The sequence below is a fragment of the Plecotus auritus genome (assembly GCF_963455305.1).
Source record: "Plecotus auritus genome assembly, chromosome: 6".
NCBI lineage: Eukaryota > Metazoa > Chordata > Mammalia > Chiroptera > Vespertilionidae > Plecotus > Plecotus auritus.
In genome coordinates this window covers 73,118,839-73,140,693 of record NC_137773.1, presented here as the reverse complement: position 1 = coordinate 73,140,693, position 21,855 = coordinate 73,118,839, and the positions used below count along the sequence as shown (strand labels likewise).

Here is a 21,855-nt window from a genome sequence, read left to right as displayed (position 1 = left end):
GGTTATGGTCTTAAGTAGAACATGCCCTCCTCTGTTTTGAGGAGAGCAAACACATCAGAACTTGGAGGGGAATTGCTTTTTCAAACAGTTCTGGGGTCACCTTTCTTTCCATTCCTGTGTACTTCCCCTCCCTATTTACTTTTCAGTCCGTCTCTAGGAGGGAACACATTCGTTCTATGTCTCTTCTTAAGTTAATCCTTAACTGTTGATCACCAAATGGTCGTTTTTCTCACACCAGGCAATTCTATGATACCAGCAGGTGTCCTACAATTCAGCTTAGTTCTGACACTACACCTGGAGATAGCCTCAGATCCCTCAGTCCCACAAGGCTGCCCCTCTTAAGTTACTGCAAGTCCAGGTTGTCACTTGTGCTCTGACCAATCAAAGGTTCCCACAACCCCTTCTTGGGTTCAGTTAATTAGCTAGAGCAGCTCACAGAATGCAGAGAAACACTTACCAGTTTATTAAAAGAGTACAGATGAATAGCCAGAGGAAGAGGTGTATAGGGTAAGGTTCACCAGGGTCGGAGTGCAGGAGCTTCTGTCTCTGTGGATCTGGGGTATACCACCCTCCTGGCATGTTTACCAACCTGGAAGTTCTCCAAACCAGTCCAAATTTGGATTTTTTATGGAGGTTTCATTATGGAGGCGTGATTGATTAAATCATAAACCCTTAGTGAGTGATTCGACTTCCAGTCCTGCTCTCCTGGAGGGGAGAGTGGGACTAAAAATCCAACCTTCTAATCACTTGATGGGTTTCTCTGTCAACCAGCCTCCATCCTTAAGGTCACTTTTTACTTGTATAGGATACAGCAACAGTCTCTGAAATGTGGGTGTCATTTATGAGACTCCTTTGTTATCAATAACATTTTCAAGGGCAGTTTTATGATGCAATGTACTATTATTTTTTGGCAAGTACTAAAGAAGAAAGAATGACTTCATTTAATCTTGCTAAGGTTTCTTTCCCTCAATACCAGCAGTTAGGACATACAGTCTCAAGGCTGAAGCACTGGAATTCAACTTGCCAGCAATAAAAGAAAATAGTCAATCCTGATTTATGTAGAATTTGTAGTATGGAAAGAGAAAAGGACAGATTGTGATTATTAACAAATGGAGTATTTGACATTACATGTTTAGTATATACTTAGCCCCCTTTTTAAATTTTTATTTATTTTTTAATTTTTTTTAATTTTTTAAAATAAATCTTTATTCAGATTATTACAATTGTTTCTCCTTTTTCCCCCCATAGCTCCCTCCACCCGGTTCCCACCCCACCTTCTGCCCTTACCTCCGCCCCACTGTCCTCATCCATGGGTGTATGATTTTTGTCCAGTCTCTTCCTGAACCCCCCCATACCCCTTTCCGCCTGAGAATTATCAGTCCACTCCCTTTCTATGCCCCTGATTCTATTATATTCACCAGATTATTCTGTTCCTCAGGTTTTTAATTCACTTGATTTTTAGGTTCACTTGTTGGTAGATATGTATTTGTTGTTCATAATTTTTATCTTTACTTTTTTCTTCTTCCTCTTCTTTAAGAATACCTTTCAGCATTTCATATCATACTGGTTTGGTGGTGATGAACTCCTTTAGCTTTTTCTTATCTGTGAAGCTCTTTATCTGCCCTTCAATTCTGAATGATAGCTTTGCTGGGTAGAGTAATCTTGGTTGTAGGTTCTTGTTATTCATCACTTTGAATATTTCTTGCCACTCCCGTCTGGCCTGCATAGTTTCTGTTGAGAAATCAGCTGACAGTCGTATGGGTGCTCCCTTGTAGGTAATTAACTGTTTTTCTCTTGCTGCTTTTAATATTCTCTCTTTGTCTTTTGCTCTTGGCATTTGAATTATGATGTGTCTTGGTGTGGTCCTCTTTGGATTCCTTTTGTTTGGGGTTCTGTGCACTTCCTGGACTTGTAAGTCTATTTTTTTCACCAGGTAGGGGAAGTTTTCGGTCATTATTTCTTCAAATAGGTTTTCAGTATCTTGCTCTCTCTCTTCTTCTGGCACCCCCATAATTCTGATGTTGGTACGCTTGAAGTTGTCCCAGAGTCTTCTTACACTATCTTCAACTTTTTGGATTTTTTTTTTCTTTTTGCTTTTTCGGTTGAGTGTTTTTTGCTTCTTTGTATTTCAATTCTTTGACTTGATTCTTGTGTTCCTCTAGTCTGTTGTTGGGTCTCTGTATAATATTTTTTATTTCAGTCAGTGTATGTTTAATTTCTAGTTGGTCCTTTTTCATATCTTTGAGGGTCTCGTTATATTTATCGGCCTTTTCTAGGATATTCTTGAAAAGCCTTATAACTGTGGTGTGTAGAGCCTTGTTGTAGTTAAGTCTTGATTGTTGTTGGTATCACTGGGAGGAATTGACCTCCAGGCCAGTTGGCTGTAAGGATCAGCTGTGTCTACGCTGGGAGAGGTTCAGTGTTGGAGACAGCCTTATATGATTAGACTTGCCAAATTGCAATAGCCTCTGTGCTCAGCTTGGATGGGGTGGAGTCTCAGGGCGGAGCAGACAGTCTTGGCTTCCAGTCAGCCTTGCCCTTGCGCGCGTGTGCGCCTGCAGACCTTTGCCTTCCCTGGCTCCCGAGTCTCCGCCCGAGAATCCAGATTCCCCCCACAAGAGCGTGGGTCCCCAGAGGCTCAACTGGAACTGGGGTTCAGTGCAGTCAGAACTGGGGCTCAGTGCAGTCAGGAGCTTCGGACTCCCTTCTGCTAGGGAAAGCCTGTGGCAACCTCCGCAGCCTTTGTGCGCCTTGGCATGCGCGCGCCTGCAGACCTCTGCCTTCCCCGGCTCCCGAGTCTCCGCCTGAGAGTCCATATTCCCCCCCATAAGAGCGTGGGTCCCCAGGGGCTTGCCTGGAACTGGGGTTCAGTGCAGTCAGAATTGGGGTTCAGTGCAGTCAGGAGCTTCGGACTCCCTTCTGCTAGGGAAAGCCTGTGGCAACTTCCGCAGCCTTTGTGCACACTGGCGCGTGTGCCTCTGGAACCCTGCCTGCCGGGGCTCCCCCAGGTCTCCCCCGGGTCTCCGAGTCTCCGGGTGCCTTTCTCTCTACCTGACAGTCCAGACTCCCCCTGTATGAGCCTGGGTCCACGGGGTTTCGCCCAGGACTGGGGTTCAGTGCAGTCAGAACTGGGGTTCAGTGCGGTCGGGGGCTTCCTTCCCCCTTCCACCAGAGAAAGTCAGCCCGGCTCTCAGCTGCCCTTCCCTCTGCGCGCACAAAGCCCCTTTGCCGTACCTCCAATTCTCTGTGAGCTTTTCTCTTTCCTTCTAGTTGTAGAATTTTCACTCAGCCAGCTTTCCTGTGGTTCTGGATGGTGTCCATTCTGTCTTTTAGTTGTAGTTTGGAAATTGTTGTGCGAGGCAGCAGTTTAGGTGCTTACCTATGCTGCCATCTTGGTTTCTCCATATACTTAGCCCCTTTTGCTATTTAAGCACCACTGAGATTTCATTCTTCATGCAAAGTTTTATCTTTTGTTCTTCAGACTTATTTCTGCTGTATAGTTGTGTGTCGCTAACCACTGATGTATGTTCTAAGAAATGCATTGTTAAGGCAATTTTGTCATTGTGTGAACATCATAGAGTACACAAACCTAGATTATATAGCCTACTTCACACCTAGTCTAAATGGTAATCACCATCACATGTGTGTTCTGTTGTTGAGGGAAACAGAAACATTATGTGATGCATGACTGTAATATCACTTGTTCAGTATTCTAGTGAGAAAGCTTGTGATACATTTTTTAAGGCTTTAACTTTCAAACAAGTTATGAGCTTTACTGAAACTTACGAACTATTATTTTCAGTATCACTACTTCTCAGTCTTGCACACTCTAGAAACTTCTTCTTGGATGTGGCTTGACAAATCATGAATAAGCTCTGCTTCACTAGGTATTCCATTGAGTGCTGTCCATCACCTTCTGTGATAATGAAGTGTTTTGTATCTGCATTATCCAACTTTATAGCCACTAGACAGACATATGTGCTTAGTGAGCATTTAAAATGTGACTGGTGTGACTAAGGAGCTGAATTTCAAATTACATTTATTTAAAGTTTTAATCCATATAGCTACATATGGGTAGCAATTCTATTGGACAGCACAACATAGGGATTCCAGAATCTTCTTGGAGTCTACATGCCCCATCTCTCAATTAATATTTGCATTCACACTGTGGAAAAGAAAGATTTAAATTCAAACAATGGAAGAAATTACCCAATATGGAGCAGCCTGGAGTTGGTAAAGCACATTCAGAGGTGGAGCCTGAGGATGTGCATACTTAATATTTTCCTGGTGATGCTGACTCTGCTGGTATGAGACTTTAAGAACTGCTTTAGGGGGATCCTTGCTGGGAAAGACAACCATCTCAGTTACAGTTTTTGCCTGTTGAAGCCTCTGGTCCACTGCCACTGTAGGAATATTTTGTCCACCATCGTTCATTTCTCTTGGAAAATAAAAAATTAGCTTGCTTCTGCCACCTAGTAAGAAAAAAGAGCAGACTTAAATTGAGTTAAATCTTGGTTGGTGTAATAGTTTGTATTTAAAGAGGGGAACAAATGTAGTAAGGGGGAGAAAATTACTTGCAGGCAATACTAATGATTTTTGCTTCCCAAAATATGTTCATAAAATATTCACAGAATATTTTAGTAATAGTAAAAAGAGACACTTGTTGCCCTGGCTGGTGGTGTTGGGTGTTGTTCAGTGGTTAGAGTGTTGGCCTGCACACCAAAAGGTTTTGGGTTTGATTCCCAGTCAAGGGCACGTACCTGGGTTGCAGGTTCGATAGGCAACCATTCAGTGTGTCTCTTTCACATTGATGTTTCTTTCTCTCTCTTTCCCTTCTTCCCTCCTTCTCTCTCCCTCCCCTTCCTCTCTTTCTCTTTCCTCCTCTTCCTTCTTCCCTCCCTCTCTCCCTACTCCCTTCCACTCTCTCTAAAAATCCATGGAAAAAATATCCTCTGGCCCTAGCCAGTTGGTTCAATGGATAGAGCGTTGGCCTGTGGACTGAAGGGTCCCAGGTTCAGTTCTGGTCAAGGGCATGTACCTTGGTAGCAGGCTTGATCCCTGGCCCTGGTCGGGGCGTGTGCAGAAGGCAACCAAATGATGTCTCTCTGTCTCTGTCTCTACCCCTCCCGTTCTCTCTAAAAATCAATAGAAAAATATCCTTGGGTGAGGATTATAAAAAATAAAAATAAATCAGTAAACCTCTGGCTTTAGGGGAAAAAAAGGAGAAGAAAAAATATCCTCAAGTGAGAATTAACAACAATAACAAAAAAAAGACACTTGTTAAATTTTGTTAGAATAAATATTAGCCAATAATGTTTACAGTTATATATTGATAAGAGTGAAAACTTATTAGAGATGCTGAGAAGATTCAGAGTTAAGTTGAAATAACTGAGAGGTTAATCTGAGAAGGGGGTAATGAAGTAATTCTTTATCAGTTTTGAAGTAAATAAGGGATGCGAATACACATAGAATACAGAGGTTATTTCAGATAGGAGGTAGTTGTGTTAAATTGCTGATCTATAGAACAGCAAGCAGTGTGTGGGGGCCTCCAAATTAGGTTAATTTGGAAAAAAGCTTGTTTGGAGAAGTAAAAATAAATTGGTAATATTGGGAGGCAGTGAGCATAAGAGGAATTTGATGAATGAATTATGTGATTGAGGAAGGAAAAAATGCATTGTGATTAATGTATTTTTTTTTTACTTTGCCCTCTCTTTCAATCTAAGCTTATTGCAGAAGAATTTTGTTTAAAAACATTTTCCAAAGTTGGAGCGCAGCTTATACCAGGTAAATGAAATTTAATGAATCCTTTAACCTGTTTGCAATAATTAATATACTAATTATACTAAGTGGTAATACTTACTAATTATACTAGAGATATATGTAGACACAATAAATTGGTATAATTATAGATAAATTTAATCCAGATGAAATGCATATTTAAATTATTTATGATATAATATATAATGCCTTCTGATTAATTGCAAAATTTTTATTTTTTGTCTGCCTTAGTTAAATGAAATCTGTCTTACATGTAAATTACAGCATAGGGAATATAATCAGTAATATAATAACTATGTATGGTACCAGGTGGATATTAGGTTTATTGGGGTGATCACTTTGTAAATTATATAAATGTCTAATCACCAGATTGTATAACTGAAACTAATATAATATTGTTCCTTGTACTGTAGCTAAAAAAAATTTTTTTTTAAAAATATATTTTATTGATATTTTACAGAGAGGAAGGGAGAGGGATAGAGAGCTAGAAACATCGATGAGAGAGAAACATCGATCAGCTGCCTCCTGCACACCCCCCACTGGGGTTGTGCCCGCAACCAAGGTACATACCCTTGACTGGAATCGAACCTGGGACCCTTCAGTCCACAGGCCGACGCTCTATCCACTGAGCCAAACCGGTTTCGGCTAAAAAAATTTTTTTTAAAGAATTAATAAAATGATAGTGAAGGAGTAAAAAATTAAGAGTCAGTTTATAACTTGGTGTTCTGCTAGTACTGCACTGTCAGCCTCCTAAACAGAAGCCTAGCTTTCTGAATGTCATACTCAGTCCAGTGTCCTGACATTATCACCACACTCAGGTATGACTTTCCGCTGAGTGTTTCTGTCAGTCCCTGTAAATGTAGGCAACTTCCATCTCCCTTTGTCAGTGTGTGTGCAGCACCAGCTATGCACAGTGGTCTATGATGACTGTAGATCATTGGGCTGTAAGAAATGCCATCCATGGATGATGTATGGAAAATTTCCTGGACGTTGAGGGTGTTCCTAGGGTTTAAGAAATGCCTGTGGATAAACAAATAAAGCCTGATCTATGTCTTGCTATTTTTCATGACCAAAAACTGCTTTAAGACACTGTACTGAAACTGTGTTGATGAGTTGGTTAATATGCATTAAATGCAGACTAATTATTATTTTTTTAAGTTTATTTTTATTGTTGACTATTACAGATGTCCCCTATTTTCCTTCCTGTTCCAGCATCTTCCCCCCCTCCCCCCAGGTCTTGACTACACTATTGTCTGTGTTCATAGGCTATGCATATATGCACACAAGTTCTTTGGTGGACTAGTTATTTTAATGACTACTTTAATGGTAGTTCTGTTTCTTCTCTGGTTGTCATTTGGTGATGGGTTTCCATTCCGTTAATGAGAGAGAGTTTTTTTAAGCCAGCACATCCACACTGAGTGAAGCCTGCAGTGAGGCCAAGGAGCACATGATGTGATGCATATGTATAGAGGCCTTTTGTTACGTTTCACTGTTCATGGGAGGCTTGGTCTAGATTCCACGGATGTAAAATAAATATTTTAAACGAAAAAATAAACATATCAAGTGTCATCTGTTTTGAAAATTTCTGTCTTTATCAAATGCTTAGGTGATATTCTGAGAACATTGTCACAGATGTTATTAAAATGTCTTAACTAAGTGTGTACATCTTTATGTAAAATATTTTTCCTTGAGAAATACTTTATATTCTATAATTTAACAAATAAATTAATGTGAAGTTAGGTACTTTATCAAGGATAATTTTTTTAATGTGGCCACAGTAGAATATTTGTAGCATTGTGGGTATGGTTTTTATACCATGCATATGTATATACATATATTTATGTGAGAGGAAAAATATTTTTTGCATATAGAATGACTTCAGAATGGATTTCTAAAATCAGTAGACATTATTTAAGATTTGAAGAGTATATTGTTTTTCTTTTTTTTGTAAATCCTCACCCAAGGATATTTTTTCCAGAGAGTGGAAGGGAGGGAAGAAGGGATGAGGGGAGAGGGAGAGAGGAGAAAAAAACAAAAAACATCAACATGAGAGAGACACATTGACTGGTTGCCTGTACTCCTCTCATAGGGGCAGGTGAATCAAACCCAGGTACATGCCCCTGGCCAGGAATTGAACCCGTGTCCTGCAAAGACCGACTCTCTAACCACTGTGCACCAATGGCCAGGGCTAGTACATTGTTTTTCAAACATAATGTTTTTCCTGTTTTACTCCATTTTGAGTGTGAGCAGATTAATAAAAATGAATGATCTATCCTGAACTGGGTCCTTATAAGCTGCAAGTGGTGTGGTGGTTCCCCCAGGAAGGCCAGCTATACTTAGCTCTCCTTAAAGACTCCTGACTCATTCTCTCAGTGTGCAGAGACTGTCAGTTCCTGGCAAATCAATTCACTCTAAATAAAATTCACAAGGACAGACACGGCAAAATCAGCACATCTCTCTTTGCAGTCAAAGTCAAGCCTATAAGTCAAATCTTAATTAAAAGCCTCATTGTCACAAAGGCCAGAAATGCACCATGTCAGCACATTCTTTCCACATGGGTAAGCCTGCGTAGGAATTAGAAAGTTATTTTGTTGTAAGAGCAGTTGGATGGATGAAATGTTTAATAGCATGGGACTAAAATAGGAGTTGTATTGCTGATGGGCCTATAAATATTTGGTGGGCTCCAATGCTTTATTATATTCTTTATCCTCCTGGTAGCTTTGTCTCTGAGTCTGAAAAATGCTCAAAGATCAGATAAGTAATTCTCTTCTCTAGAAAGTGAATGGGGACTATTTATATAGTTTCTTGGGACTCTTAAATTTTTAATCTTTTGTGCCTCTTGCCCCTTTACTGGCATACCCAGTATGTCTTGGGGGATGTTAATACATGTAGCCGGGTTACAATGTTATGACTTTGTATATCTGTGGCCTGGATTAGTTTTACAGTTGAACTCTCACAGGAAAATTTTTTTCACATTTCCTAGCTCCTGTCAGGATACATTTGGAGTATGTGTTTGGAAAAACCTTACGCTAGCATACTATATATCTCATCTCTTCAACCCAACTTGCTTACTAATCTCTAAACTGCCGATCAAATGGATATTATTCTTTATTTTTATAAAAGTTTATTAAGTTATTTGAATAATATGTGTTCTTTATAAAAATTAAAAGAAGAAAATAAAAATTAACTCGAATCTTGCCCTGGCTGGTATTGCTGAATGCTTAGAGTGTTGGCCTGTGCCCAGAATGGTTGCAGGTTCAATTCCCAGTCAAGGATACGTACCTGAGTTGCAGGTTTGATCCATGGCTCCCGTTGGGGTGAGTGCAGGAGGCAATTAATTGATGTCTCTCTCACATCAATGATTCTCTCTCCCCCATCCTCCCTCCCTTCCACTCCCTATAAAAATCAATGAAAATATATCCTCTGGTGAGGAGTAACAACAGCAACAAAAACTTGAATCTTTTTTTTTTTAAAATATATTTTATTGATATTTTTACAGAGAGGAAGGGAGAGGGATAGAGAGCTAGAAACATCGATGAGAGAGAAACATCGATCAGCTGCCTCCTGCACACCCACCACTGGGGATGTGCCCGCAACCAAGGTACATGCCCTTGACCGGAATCGAACCCGGGACCCTTCAGTCCGCAGGCCGACGCTCTATCAACTGAGCCAAACCGGTTTCGGCCAAAAACTTGAATCTTAACACATACTGTTATATTTGTGTTTTTTCTTATAATAACACATGTATAACAATTGAAAATTGGGTTTGTGATATAAACAGATTTGTTTCTTTTAAATTTCAATATTATATGATGATCATTTTCTAATACAGCTAAATATTCTTTGAAGAACTGAGTTTACTGGTGGCATTTCATTGGGAACTACTGGTTAATTTTTTTTCTCCTTTCCCTTCCTAAAAAGGAAGAATATTTGTTAGAAGAGACTGATTTAAATAGATTTATCACATGATAAGATCCTGAGATAGTAGGCTGGAAGAAGTAGAAAAAAAAGCTGCTACTTAGGATAAAGGGCAGTTTGATCAGAGAGGTGCCTTAATAGATGTGGAAAATAGAGGAAAGAAGATTTGGGGAAGCTGTTGATATAGATTATATTCTTTGACCTTCTGTAATATCTTTGAAAGATGTAAATAGTAGGCTTTTCTTTTCTTTTTTTTTTTTTTAAATAAATCTTTATTCAGATTATTACAATTATTTCTCCTTTTTCCCCCCATAGCTCCCCTCCACCCCTTTCCCACCCCACCTTCTGCCCTTACCTCCCCCTCACTGTCCTCATCCAAAGGTGTATGATTTTTGTCCATTCTCTTCATGAACTCCCCATACCCCTTTCCCCCTGAGAATTATCAGTCCACTCCCTTTCTATGCCCCTGATTCTATTATATTCACCAGATTATTCTGCTCCTCAGGTTTTTAATTCACTTGATTTTTAGGTTCACTTGTTGGTAGATATGTATTTGTTGTTCATAATTTTTCTCTTTACTTTTTTCTTCTTCCTCTTCTTTAAGAATACCTTTCAGCATTTCATATCATACTGGTTTGGTGGTGATGAACTCCTTTAGCTTTTTCTTATCTGTGAAGCTCTTTATCTGCCCTTCAATTCTGAATGATAGCTTTGCTGGGTAGAGTAATCTTGGTTGTAGGTTCTTGCTATTCATCACATTGAAAATTTCTTGCCACTCCCGTCTGGCCTGCATAGTTTCTGTTGAGAAGTCAGCTGACAGTCGTATGGGTGCTCCCTTGTAGGTAATTAACTGTTTTTCTCTTGCTGCTTTTAATATTCTCTCTTTGTCTTTTGCTCTTGGCATTTTAATTATGATGTGTCTTGGTGTGGTCCTCTTTGGATTCCTTTTGTTTGGGGTTCTGTGGGCTTCCTGGACTTGTAAGTCTATTTCTTTCACCAGGTGGGGGAAGTTTTCGGTCATTATTTCTTCAAATAGGTTTTCAGTATCTTGCTCTCTCTCTTCTTCTGGCACCCCCATAATTCTGATGTTGTTACGCTTGAAGTTGTCCCAGAGTCTTCTTACATTATCTTCAACTTTTTGGATTTTTTTTTTTGCTTTTTGCTTTTTCGGTTGAGTGTTTTTTGCTTCTTTGTATTTCACTTCTTTGACTTGATTCTTGTGTTCCTCTATTCTGTTTCTGGGTCTCTGTATAACATTTTTTATTTCAGTCAGTGTATGTTTAATTTCTAGTTGGTCCTTTTTCATATCTTCGAGGGTCTCGTTATATTTATCGGCCTTTTCTAGGATATTCTTAAAAAGTCTTATAACAGTGGTTTTGAATTCTATATCCAGTCGTTTGTTTTCCTCCATTTCTTTAGTTTGTGATCTGATTCTTTGACCCCGCATTTTTACTGATTCCCTGAGTTGGTAAGGTAGATATTTGTGCTAGGTTTCCAATATGGCCCAGTGGGTCTGCTTCCCCAGTTAACCTGAGGTGGACACTCTTGGTGCACCCCTTTGTGGACTGTGTGTACAGCCTTGTTGTAATTAAGTCTTTATTGTTGTTGGTATCACTGGGAAGAATTGACCTCCGGGTCAGTTGGCTGTAAGGATCAGCTGTGTCTATGCTGGGAGAAGCCCGGTGCTGGAGACAGCCCTATAGGATTAGACTTGCCAAACTGCAGTAGCCTCTGTGTTCAGCTTGGATGGGGTGGAGCCTCAGTCTTGGCTTCCTGTCAGCCCCGCCCCTGAGCGCACGTGCACTTTCAGTCCTCCGCCTTCCCCAGCTCGAGTCTCCGCCTGAGAGTCCAGACTCCCCCCACAAGAGCGTGGGTCCCCAGGGGCTCGCCTGGAACCGGGGTTCACTGCAGTCAGAACTGGGGCACAGTGCCGTCAGGAGCCTCTGATTCCCCTCCACCAGGGAAAGCCCGCGGCAACCTCCGCAGCCCTTGTGCGCACCGGCGCGGGCACGCTTTCAGTCCTTCGCCTTCCCCGGCTCACGAGTCTCCGCCCGAGAGTCCAGACTCCCCCCACAAGAGCGTGGGTCCCCAGGGGCTCGCCTGGAACTGGGGTTCACTGCAGTCAGAACTGGGGCTCAGTGCAGTCAGAATCCTCTGACTCCCCTCCACTAGGGAAAGCCTGTGGCAACCCCCGCAGCCTTTGTGAACACCAGCGCGTGCGCGCGTGCGCACGTGCGCACTTTCAGTCCTCCGCCTTCCCCGGGTCCCGAGTCTCCGCCCGAGAGTCCAGACTCCCCCCACAAGAGCGTGGGTCCCCAGGGGTTCGCCCGGAACTGGGGTTCAGTGCAGTCAGAACTGGGGTTCAGTGCGGTCGGAGGCTTCCTTCCCCCTTCCGCCAGAGAAAGTCAGCCAGGCTCTCAGCCGCCCTTCCTCTCTGCGCGCACAAAGCCCCTTTGCCGTACCTCCAATTCTCTGTGAGCCTTTCTCCTTCCTTCTAGTTGTAGAATTTTCACTCAGCCTGCTTTCCTGTGGTTCTGGATGGTGTCTGTTCTGTCTTTTAGTTGTAGTTTTGAAATTGTTGTGCTAGGCAGCAGTTTAGGTGTTTACCTATGCTGCCATCTTGGTTTCTCTGTAGAGTAGGCTTTTCTTTTAGTTATGTTAGTTTAACTGTTTTTCTTGAATGTATCCTTGTCTTAAGAGAGAACCTTGTCTAGGCTTCAATACATAATGCTGCAGGGTTTATCCTCGTGTATAAATTTTTGTTTCTCCATTTCTTTAAAATCAATTCATAAACATTATTTTTTTCTTTCTTGATTGATTAAGGTATTACATATGTGCCCTTATCCCCCCATTCTCCCCCCCCCCCCCATGCCCCCCCGCTCATGACCTCACCACCCTGGTGTCTGTGTCCATTGGTTAGGCTTATATGCATGCATACAAGTCCTTTGGTTGATCTCTCCCCCTTACTCCCACCCTCCCCTGCCTTCCCTCTGAGGTTTGAGGGTCTGATCAATGCTTCTCTGTATCTGGATCTGTTTTTGTTCATTGGTTTATGTTGTTCATTATATTCCACAAATGAGTGAGATCGTGTAATATTTATCTTTCTCTGACTGGCTTATTTCGCTTAGCATAATGCCCTCCAGGTCCATCCATGCTGTTGCAAATGGTAGGAGTTCCTTCCTTTTTACAGCAGCATAGTATTCCATTGTGTAGATGTTCCACAGTTTTTTAGTCCACTCATCTGCTGATGGGCACTTAGACTGTTTCCAAATCTTAGCTATGGTAAATTGTGCTGCTATGAACATAGGGGTGCATATATCCTTTCTGATTGGTGTTTTTAGTTGCTTGGGATATAGTCCTAGAGATGGGATCACTGGCTCAAATGGGAGTTCCATTTTTAGTTTTTTGAGGAAACTCCATACTGTTCTCCACAGTGGCTGCACCAGTCTGCATTCCCACCAGCAGTGCACGAGGGTTCCTTTTTCTCTGCATTCTTGCCAGCACTTGTCATTTGTTGATTTGTTGATGATAGCTATTCTGACAGGTGTGAGATGATACCTCATTGTTGTTTTGATTTGCATCTCTCAGGTGTTTAGTGACTTTGAGCATGTTTTCATATGTCTCTTGGCCTTCCTTATGTCCTCTTTTGAAAAGTATCTACTTAGGTCCATTGCCCATTTTTTGATTGGGTTGTTTATCTTCCTTTTGTTAAGTTGTATGAGTTCCCTGTAAATGTTGGAGATTAAACCCTTATCGGTGATAACATTGGCAAATAATGTTCTCCCATGCAGTGGGCTTTCTTGTTGTTTTGTTGATGGTTTCTTTTGCTGTGCAGAAGCTTTTTATTTTGATGTAGTCCCATTTGTTTATTTTCTTTTTAGTTTCCATTGCACTAGGCGCTGTATCGGTGAAGATATTGCTTTGTTATATGTCTGAGATTTTGCTGCCTATGGATTCCTCTAATATTTTTATGGTTTCCCATCTTATGTTTAAGTCATTCATCCATTTTGAGTTTATTTTTGTGTATGGTGTAAGTTGGTGGTCTAGTTTCATTTTTTTGCATGTATCTGTCCAATTTTCCCAACACCATTTATTGAAGAGGCTGTCTTGACTCCATTGTATGCTCTTGCCTCCTTTGTCAAGTATTAATTGAGCATAGTGGTTTGGGTTGATTTCTGGGTTCTCTATTCTATTTCACTGGTCTATAGGCCTGTTTTTGTGCCAGTACCAGGCAGTTTTGAGAACAGTGGCTTTGTAATACAGCTTGATATCTGGTATTGAGATCCCTCCTACTTTGTTTTTCTTTCTCAGGATTGTTGCAGCTATTTGGGGTCTTTTTTTATTCCAGATGAATTTTTGAAGAGTTCAGTAAACATTCTTCTTAACATAGATAGCCCTCTAGATAGTTTGACCAATTCATATTTCCACCTGGAGTATATAACGGTACCTGTTTCATGGGATCCTTAGATATAATAATTGTTTTAAAGTGTGTGTTCTTCAATAAGTCTGTAAGTATAGACATTCAGACTGTATATGAAGAAAATATTAAGCTGCTCATAGCTATAGAATTAATGTTTAACAATTGTTCTTAAAGTTTATGTTCTGATTTTGAAAGTAACTTCTAAAACAGTGAATGTTCTTTTTAAAATTTATCTTTAACAGCTTTATTGAGATGTAATTCACATACTGTTCAGTTCACCCAATTAAAGCCTAGAGTTCAGTGCTTTCTAGAATATTCACAGATGGGTGCAGTAATCACCCACAGTCAAATTGAGGGATGTACTTTTTTTTATATGAGAAATTTCAGCATCTTATAGGAGTGTGACTTTTGCTTCTTTCAAAAAGTGGCTTTAGAAAAATAGTTATAATGAAGGCATTGATGTGTGCTAAGGAATTATATGTTTAATGAAAAGTTTCAAACTACATGCTGTTTATGATTATGAAAATGAAAAAGTTCTATCTTGAAGAATTTTGAAATTAAAGATTAACATATAGAACGCTGGAAAAATTATTTTTATCTTTTCATGTAGCTAAAAGACCTGCCTCAGGACAAAGCTTGGCTTCTGTTGTGTCTTCTGCTCAGCAAATTACAAAGCCTGCTGCTAAATATGGAGTGCCTTTAACATATAAGAAATATGGAGAGAAAAAATTACATGAAAAGAAGCCACTCCAAAAAAATAAACAGGTATGATCATGTTACAAACTGTGTCATTAGTAACAAATTCACTTTGACCTTTTTTTTTTTTTATTGCAGCTCAGTTCCATTATCTTGACATTCATAGGACTGCTTTAATTTAGTTACTAAAGAACATTGCTGTTCTCTGCTTCACCAGTCTTCCAAAACCAAGAAGACTTAACAGAAGTCATAAAGAAACATTAAGTTATATTAACCAAAGTAGTTAGCACATTAAAAAAGAAAGTGATGTTATAAGTGAAATAATTTTTTAAACAACCTAAGCAGAGCCATTTGTGTGTGTGTGCATAAAACAAGTAAAAATCTGTGATACACTTGATAAAAATCTGGGAAATTTTTGTACTTGAGAATTCACAAGCATTTAAATATATCCACAAAGCCTACTTATAGTACATTGTCAGCAAAATTCCTTGTATTCTAATCTAAAGATTGCCCTCACTGCTCTTGTTCTAAAGTCTGGCTTATCTTTGACCACACTGTTGTGCAGCTCTTTTGCTTGGTCACTACTTTCTTTCTAACCCCTTATTACTGCTGAGTCTAGGCAAACTACGGCCCGCGGGCCGGATCCGGCTGTTCTATCTGGTTCTCTTGCTCTCCCCTCTGCTCCTTTACTTTGAATTTATATTAGTTCACACAAACACTCCATCCATGCTTTTGTTCCGGCCCTCCGGTTCAGTTTAAGAACCCATTGTGGCCCTCGAGTCAAAAAGTTTGCCCACCCCTGCCCTAGACCAGCCATGGGCAAACTACGGCCCGGGGCCGGATCCGGCCCATTCAGCTGTTCTATCCGGCCCGCAGAGCCGAAAGAGCGGAGGGTTCTCTTGCTCTCCCCTCCGCTCCTTTACTTTGAATTTATATTAGTTCACACAAACACTACATCCATGCTTTTGTTCTGGCCCTCCGGTCCAGTTTAAGAACCCATTGTGGCCCTCGAGTCAAAAAGTTTGCCCACCCCTGCCCTGGACTCTAGGGTAAGGTGAGGGAGGTGTTTTCCTTCTCATTGTCAGACTATTTTCTGCTTCCTAACCCCTCACCTCTTCCCCAAGCTCTGACACTTTTGCCACTAGACTGAATCACCGGCTACCCCTCCATGTTAGGGTCATCTGCAGCCCCTCATTTTTGGAAGAGTTTAATACCTGACTCACTGTCATCATTCTTTTTTTTACTAATAAATCTTTATTGTTCAGGTTATTACAGTTGTTCCTCTTTTTTCCCCCCATAGCTCCCCTCTACCCGGTTCCCACCCCACCCTCTGCCCTTACCCCCCCCCCCACTGTCCTCATCCATAGGTGTACGATTTTTGTCCAGTCTCTTCCCACACCCCCCACACCCCTTCCCCCTGATAATTGTCGGTCCACTCCCTTTCTATGCCCCTGATCCTATTATATTCACCAGTTTATTCTGTTCATCAGACTTTTTATTCACTTGATTTTTAGATTCACTTGTTGATAGATATGTATTTGTTGTCACTTTATTGTTCATAATTTTTATCTTTACCTTTTCCTTCTTCTTCCTCTTCTTAAAGAATAACCTTCAGCATTTGATATAATACTGGTTTGGTTGTAATGAACTCCTTTAGCTTTTTCTTGTCTGACCTTCAATTCCAAATGATATCTTTGCTGGGTAGAGTAATCTTGGTTGTAGGTTCTTGCTGTTCATCACTTTGAATATTTCTTGCCACTCCCTTCTGGCCTGCATAGTTTCTGTTGAGAAATCAGCTGACAGTCATATGGGTACTCCCTTGTAGGTAACTAACTGTTTTTCTCTTGCTGCTTTTAATATTCTCTTTGTCTTTTGCTCTTGGCATTTTAATTATGATGTGTCTTGGTGTGGTCCTCTTTGGGTTCTTCTTGTTTGGGGTTCTGTGCGCATCCTGGACTTGTAAGTCTATTTCTTTCACCAGGTAGGGGAAGTTTTCTGTCATTATTTTTTCAAATAGGTTTTCAATATCTTGCTCTCTGTCTTCTTCTGGCACCCCCATAATTCGGATGTTGGTACGCTTGAAGTTGTCCCAGAGGCTCCTTACACTATCTTCATATTTTTGGATTCTTTTTTCTTTTTGCTTTTCCAGTTGAGTGTTTTTTGCTTCTTTGTATTTCAAATCTTTGTCTTGATTCTTGGGATCCTCTAGTCTGCTGTTGGATCTCTGTATATTATTCTTTATTTCAGTCAGTGTATGCTTAATTTCTACTTGGTCCTTTTTCATATCCTTGAGGGTCTCACTAAATTTCTCAGAGGTTTCTAGAAGATTCTTGAGTAACGTTATAACCGTGGTTTTTAACTCTATATCCAGTCATTCGCTTTCCTCCATTTCTGTCATTTGTGACCTGTTTCTTTGTCTCTGCATTTTGGCTGCTTCCCTGTGTTGATAGTGTGGCTTGTGTGCTAGGTGTCCTATAGGGCCCAGTGTTCACCTCAGGTAATCAGCCTCCCTAATTACCTGAGGTGAACACTCTTGGTGCACCCCTTTGTGGGCTGTGTGCAGTCTTGTTGTAGTTAAGCCTTGATTGTTGTTGGTATCTGTGGGAGGAATTGACCTCCAGGCCAGTTGGCTGTGAGGATCAGTTGTGTCTGCGATGGGAGAACTTTTGTGCTGGAGACACCCTTATGGGTCAAGACTTGCTTCAGTGGGGCTTTGGCACTCACTGAGTCTGCCCCCTGAGTGTGTCTCTTATGGATCTGAAGAGTTGTAGGCTGGATGGTCTCTCTTTGACCTCCGGGTACACTGGCTCTTGGATCTCCAAGGAGAGAGGCCACCCAGCAGGAGCTACAGAGAGATCTGCAGATTCCTTCTCTTTGTTTGGGGTTTGGAGGTGCCCAGATGAGGCCCAGCTGTGAAGCAATGCAAGCTGCTATCAAGCCATGGGCCTTCTTTTGGAGGCTCTGGGGCTCTTTGACCCAGCTGCAGTACGTTTGGTTTCTGACTGCAAAGGGCCAGGCCATTCATATGCAAAAGCCACTGGGCACAGCTTGGGTGGGGTTGTAAATTGGGTGGGGTGGGGTCTCAGGGAATCACCAGGGTGGAGCAAACAGCAATGGCTGACCATCAGCCCTACCTAGAAGAGGTCCCGGGTCTCTGTGTCCTGCGGCACCTTGCAGGAACAATAATCACTGCACCTCTGAGAGAAAGCCACCCTCACATTCTGGCCCAATGCCAGACAGTCTAGTTTCTCCCTGTATGAGTCTGGGTCCCCAGAGTCTCACCTGGAACTGGAGTTGAGAGCAGTTGGGAGCTTGTGTCTCCCTCCCGATTGAAAAAGACAACAGCGTACTCAGTTGCTAGCCCTTTCCACGCTCGTGCCTCCGTATGTCTGCACTTCACTTCTGCACCTCTGCACCTCCTCCGAGTCTCAGTGTGCTTTTCTCTTCTCTTCTAGTTGTAGAATTTCCACTCAGCCAGCCTTCCTGTGGTTCTGGATGATACCCATTTTGTCTTTTAGTTGTAGTTTTGAAGTGGTTGTGTGAGGCAGCAAGTTCAGGTGTTTACCTATGCCACCATCTTGGTTTCTCTCTGTCATCATTCTTGATGATTTTAGTATCTCAAAATGATGACCGTTCCAACAGTGCATGGCCTTTTATTTTCTTGATTGTTCTCTTTCAATGAATGATCTTGTCTCTTACCATACCTCAGAACTCTCACCTGTAATATGCCATCAAATGTGATAATAGTAGCAACTATTCTGTTGTTTCAACAGTAAACTTCCCACTCCCTGACCATTACCTCCTATGTTTCCTGCGCATTCCTCAAAGACTGCCTCCAAAAATGTCTTTGTCTTATTTGGACCCATGGAACTTGTTATTTTTTCATTGCCCATTCCCTCCTAGTTTATATTTTCCTCTTCTTCTTTTTTTTTTTTTTAATATATATATATATATATATATATTTTATTGATTTTTTACAGAGAGGAAGGGAGAGGGAGAGAGAGTTAGAAACATCGATGAGACAGAAACATCGACCAGCTGCCTCCTGCACACCTCCCACTGGGGATGTGCCCGCAACCAAGGTACATGCCCTTGACCGGAATCGAACCTGGGACCTTTCAGTCCGCAGGCCGACGCTCTATCCACTGAGCCAAACCGGTTTTGGCTATATTTTCCTCTTCTGGCTTAAATTCCATCTCAGCTCTCCTGCCGTATTCTAACTATGCTCACTTTACATTTATAACCAACAATGTCAAATGAGCACCTTCTGGCTACCCTATGATATTTCCTCAGTTCATTTACCCTTCCATTTTCTAGGTGATTAATTTCTTTACTTCCTTGTTTTTCACTTCAGGCAAATGACCTTGCTTCTTATCTCACTGAGAAAATAGAAGCCATTATAACAAAAATTTTCTACACTACTTCTGCCAGTCAGTCATATCTGTTTGAAATATTCTGCCTTTGTTTCTATTACTTTGGATGATCTGTTCTCAATTGTAATCAGCTCTGCAATTTGTGTACTAGTATATTATTATTATTATTTTCCTTTTTGGGGCTCTCTTCTACATCATTATATTTCTTCTCTCTACTGAGTCATCTCTGTTAGCAAACAAACATGTTGTGTCTTCAGTCTCTTAAAAAAAAACCACTTCCTTATCTTCCATATCTCCTTCTTGCTGCTTCCCTATATCTCTGCTTCCTTAAACAGCAGAACTTTCCCAAGGCATTGTCTGTGCTGTCTGCCACCCCTCTTCTCATTTCCCTTTGATCTATTCCGCTCAGGGCTTCCTCGACACAGCTGTTACAACATAGCTCTTGACTAGGGCATTAGTGGCCTCCATGTTGTTAAGTCCAGGGGTCAGTTGTCTTCTTCTCCTTCAGCTTCTGATTCCCTTGATTACCCTCTTCTTCTTTAAGCATTGTCTTTATTTGAGCCCAAAGTGTTACATTCTTCTGTTTCTTCTCCTACCTTGTTGACTGCTTATCTCAGCCTCCTTTGCAAGTCCTCATGTTCCTGACCTCTAAATGCTGACAGGCTTAAGGTGTCTGTCCTTGGATAGTTTCCTTTTTGTACTAGATTCTCTCTCTAATTGACAGCATCTCTAAACAGACACTCAAATTGGTATCTCCAGCCTCAACTTCGCGCTTGAGCTCTGTCTTCATATCTCCAGTGGGATTTCTAATAAGCACCTCAGAATTCACTTGTGTAAAACTGAACTCCTGATTCCACCTCCTTCCCAAACTGTTCCTTCTTATTTCAGTAAATGGCAACTCAGTCCTTTCCTTTGTTCTCATCAAAACCTTTGGGGTCATCATTGTCCACTCTTTAAACATCACGTCCTAGCAACCCTGCCTTCAAAATACATTCATGTCCTGACTATTTCTCATTATTTTTTCACCACATTAGTCCTCCCTGTCCCCCTCATCTTTCACCTGTGTTATAATAGTAATCTCCTGGCTGATTTCACTGCTTTCAAACTTGGGTTTTTCAGTCTGTTCTCACTTGAGCAGCCTAAATGATCCTCTGACAATGAAGGTCACATTGTTGCACTTTCCTCCTGGAACTTTCCAGTGGCTTTCCTTCTCACTCAGGGTGAAGCCAGCGCCCTTACAATGGCCTGCAGAGCCCTCTTATGCCCCCTTACCTCCCTGAGCCTCACTTTTTGACCCCCCTTGCTATTCCCAGTCCAGCCATGCTGACTGAACCTCATTGCCTTCAAACGTGTCAAGCCCTTAATATAAAGTACAAAAATGCATTTGTACTTTCTATTCCCTTTTCCTGGAGGACTCTCCCTTGGGAAAACTGTAGTTTTCTCTACTAGTTCCTTCAGGTCTGTGCTTAAGACCTATGAATAGAGCCTTCATCCTTGACAACTGTCCCTTTCCCCATGCCCAGAGTTCTCTCTGCTCTGTTCGGCTTTGTTTTTTTCCACATTGTCGCTGTCTAATGCTGTATGTGTTTTTCCTTTATTTGCCGACTGTCCATCTCCTCCATAACAGAGCAAAAGCCCTTGAAAGCAAGGATTTTTGTTGTTGTTTTCACTGGTTCTGGACAAATAGCTTAGACTTTTACAAGTCATTCAAATGTTCTTTAAAAGAATGAATAACAACCAAAACCCTCTACAAAAGCCATTTTGTTATTCTTTTTAGCAAATAGATAACTACCAAGAAACAAAACCTGGAGAGAGAAAATGATAATGGTTAAGTCTCTTGAGAACACTGGAATGTGTGCTTATTTCATATGGTCAATAGGAAAAAAGTAGGTTTAGTAATGATTTTGTTTAGTTAGAAAGATAAGTGGTCTGCTAAAAGTATTATTAATAGTAGTACTAAAGATACTAAAACTTAATATAATTAGCACTAGTTACTGATTACACCATGTATATGCTTTTTCTTTCTTGTCTTTGTTCATTAGTTAGCCCCTCCTTCTTTTTAAATGTTCTTCTTTTCTTTGCCTCTCTTTCTGTGTAGCTAGGTATATGTCACATGGATACTGGATTATTTTGTAAATCCTTAGAAAATACAAAGTAAACACCATATTTCTTCTCTCCTCAAATCTTATACTCCAAATAAAGAGACAAAGGCCTGAAAAAAAAAAATGAGCAAGTTGTGTGATGACTGCTCACTTTGTTAGCACTAGATTATCCTATATAATAAAAGGGTAATATGCAAATTGACCCTAATGGGAGAATGATCCAGAACGACCGGTCACTATGATGCGCACTGACCACCAGGGGGCATACGCTCAATGCAGGAGCTGCCCCCTGGTGGTCAGTGCGCTCCCACAGGGGGAGCTCCACTCTGCCACAAGCCGGGCTGAGGGCTGTGAGTGCAGCGGCGGCGGTGGCAGGAGGCTCTCCTACCTCCTCAGAAGTGCTAAGGCTGTCCAACTGCAGCTTAGGCCCGCTCCCCGCCATCAGTCGGACATCCCCTGAGGGCTTCCGGGCTGCCAGAGGGATGTCTGACTGTCAGCATAGGCCCGATCCCCCAGGGACATCCCCTGAGGTGGACATCCCCCGAGGGGTCCTGGTCTGCAAGAGGGT

At 41.4% G+C, this 21,855-nt stretch overlaps 1 protein-coding gene across 5 annotated transcripts in view; it reads left to right on the top strand.

Annotated features, from left to right (window-relative positions):
* The window catches only part of NEK1 (NIMA related kinase 1), a 170,410-nt gene that overhangs the window by 45,494 nt on the left and 103,061 nt on the right, over positions 1 to 21,855 (top strand). For all 5 annotated transcript variants that reach the window (XM_080675792.1, XM_080675791.1, XM_080675789.1 and 2 more), the window contains 2 exons: positions 5,724 to 5,784; positions 14,727 to 14,881. In XM_080675792.1, the coding sequence (XP_080531918.1) occupies positions 5,724 to 5,784; positions 14,727 to 14,881 (216 nt within the window). The remainder of the gene's footprint in view (positions 1 to 5,723; positions 5,785 to 14,726; positions 14,882 to 21,855) is intronic.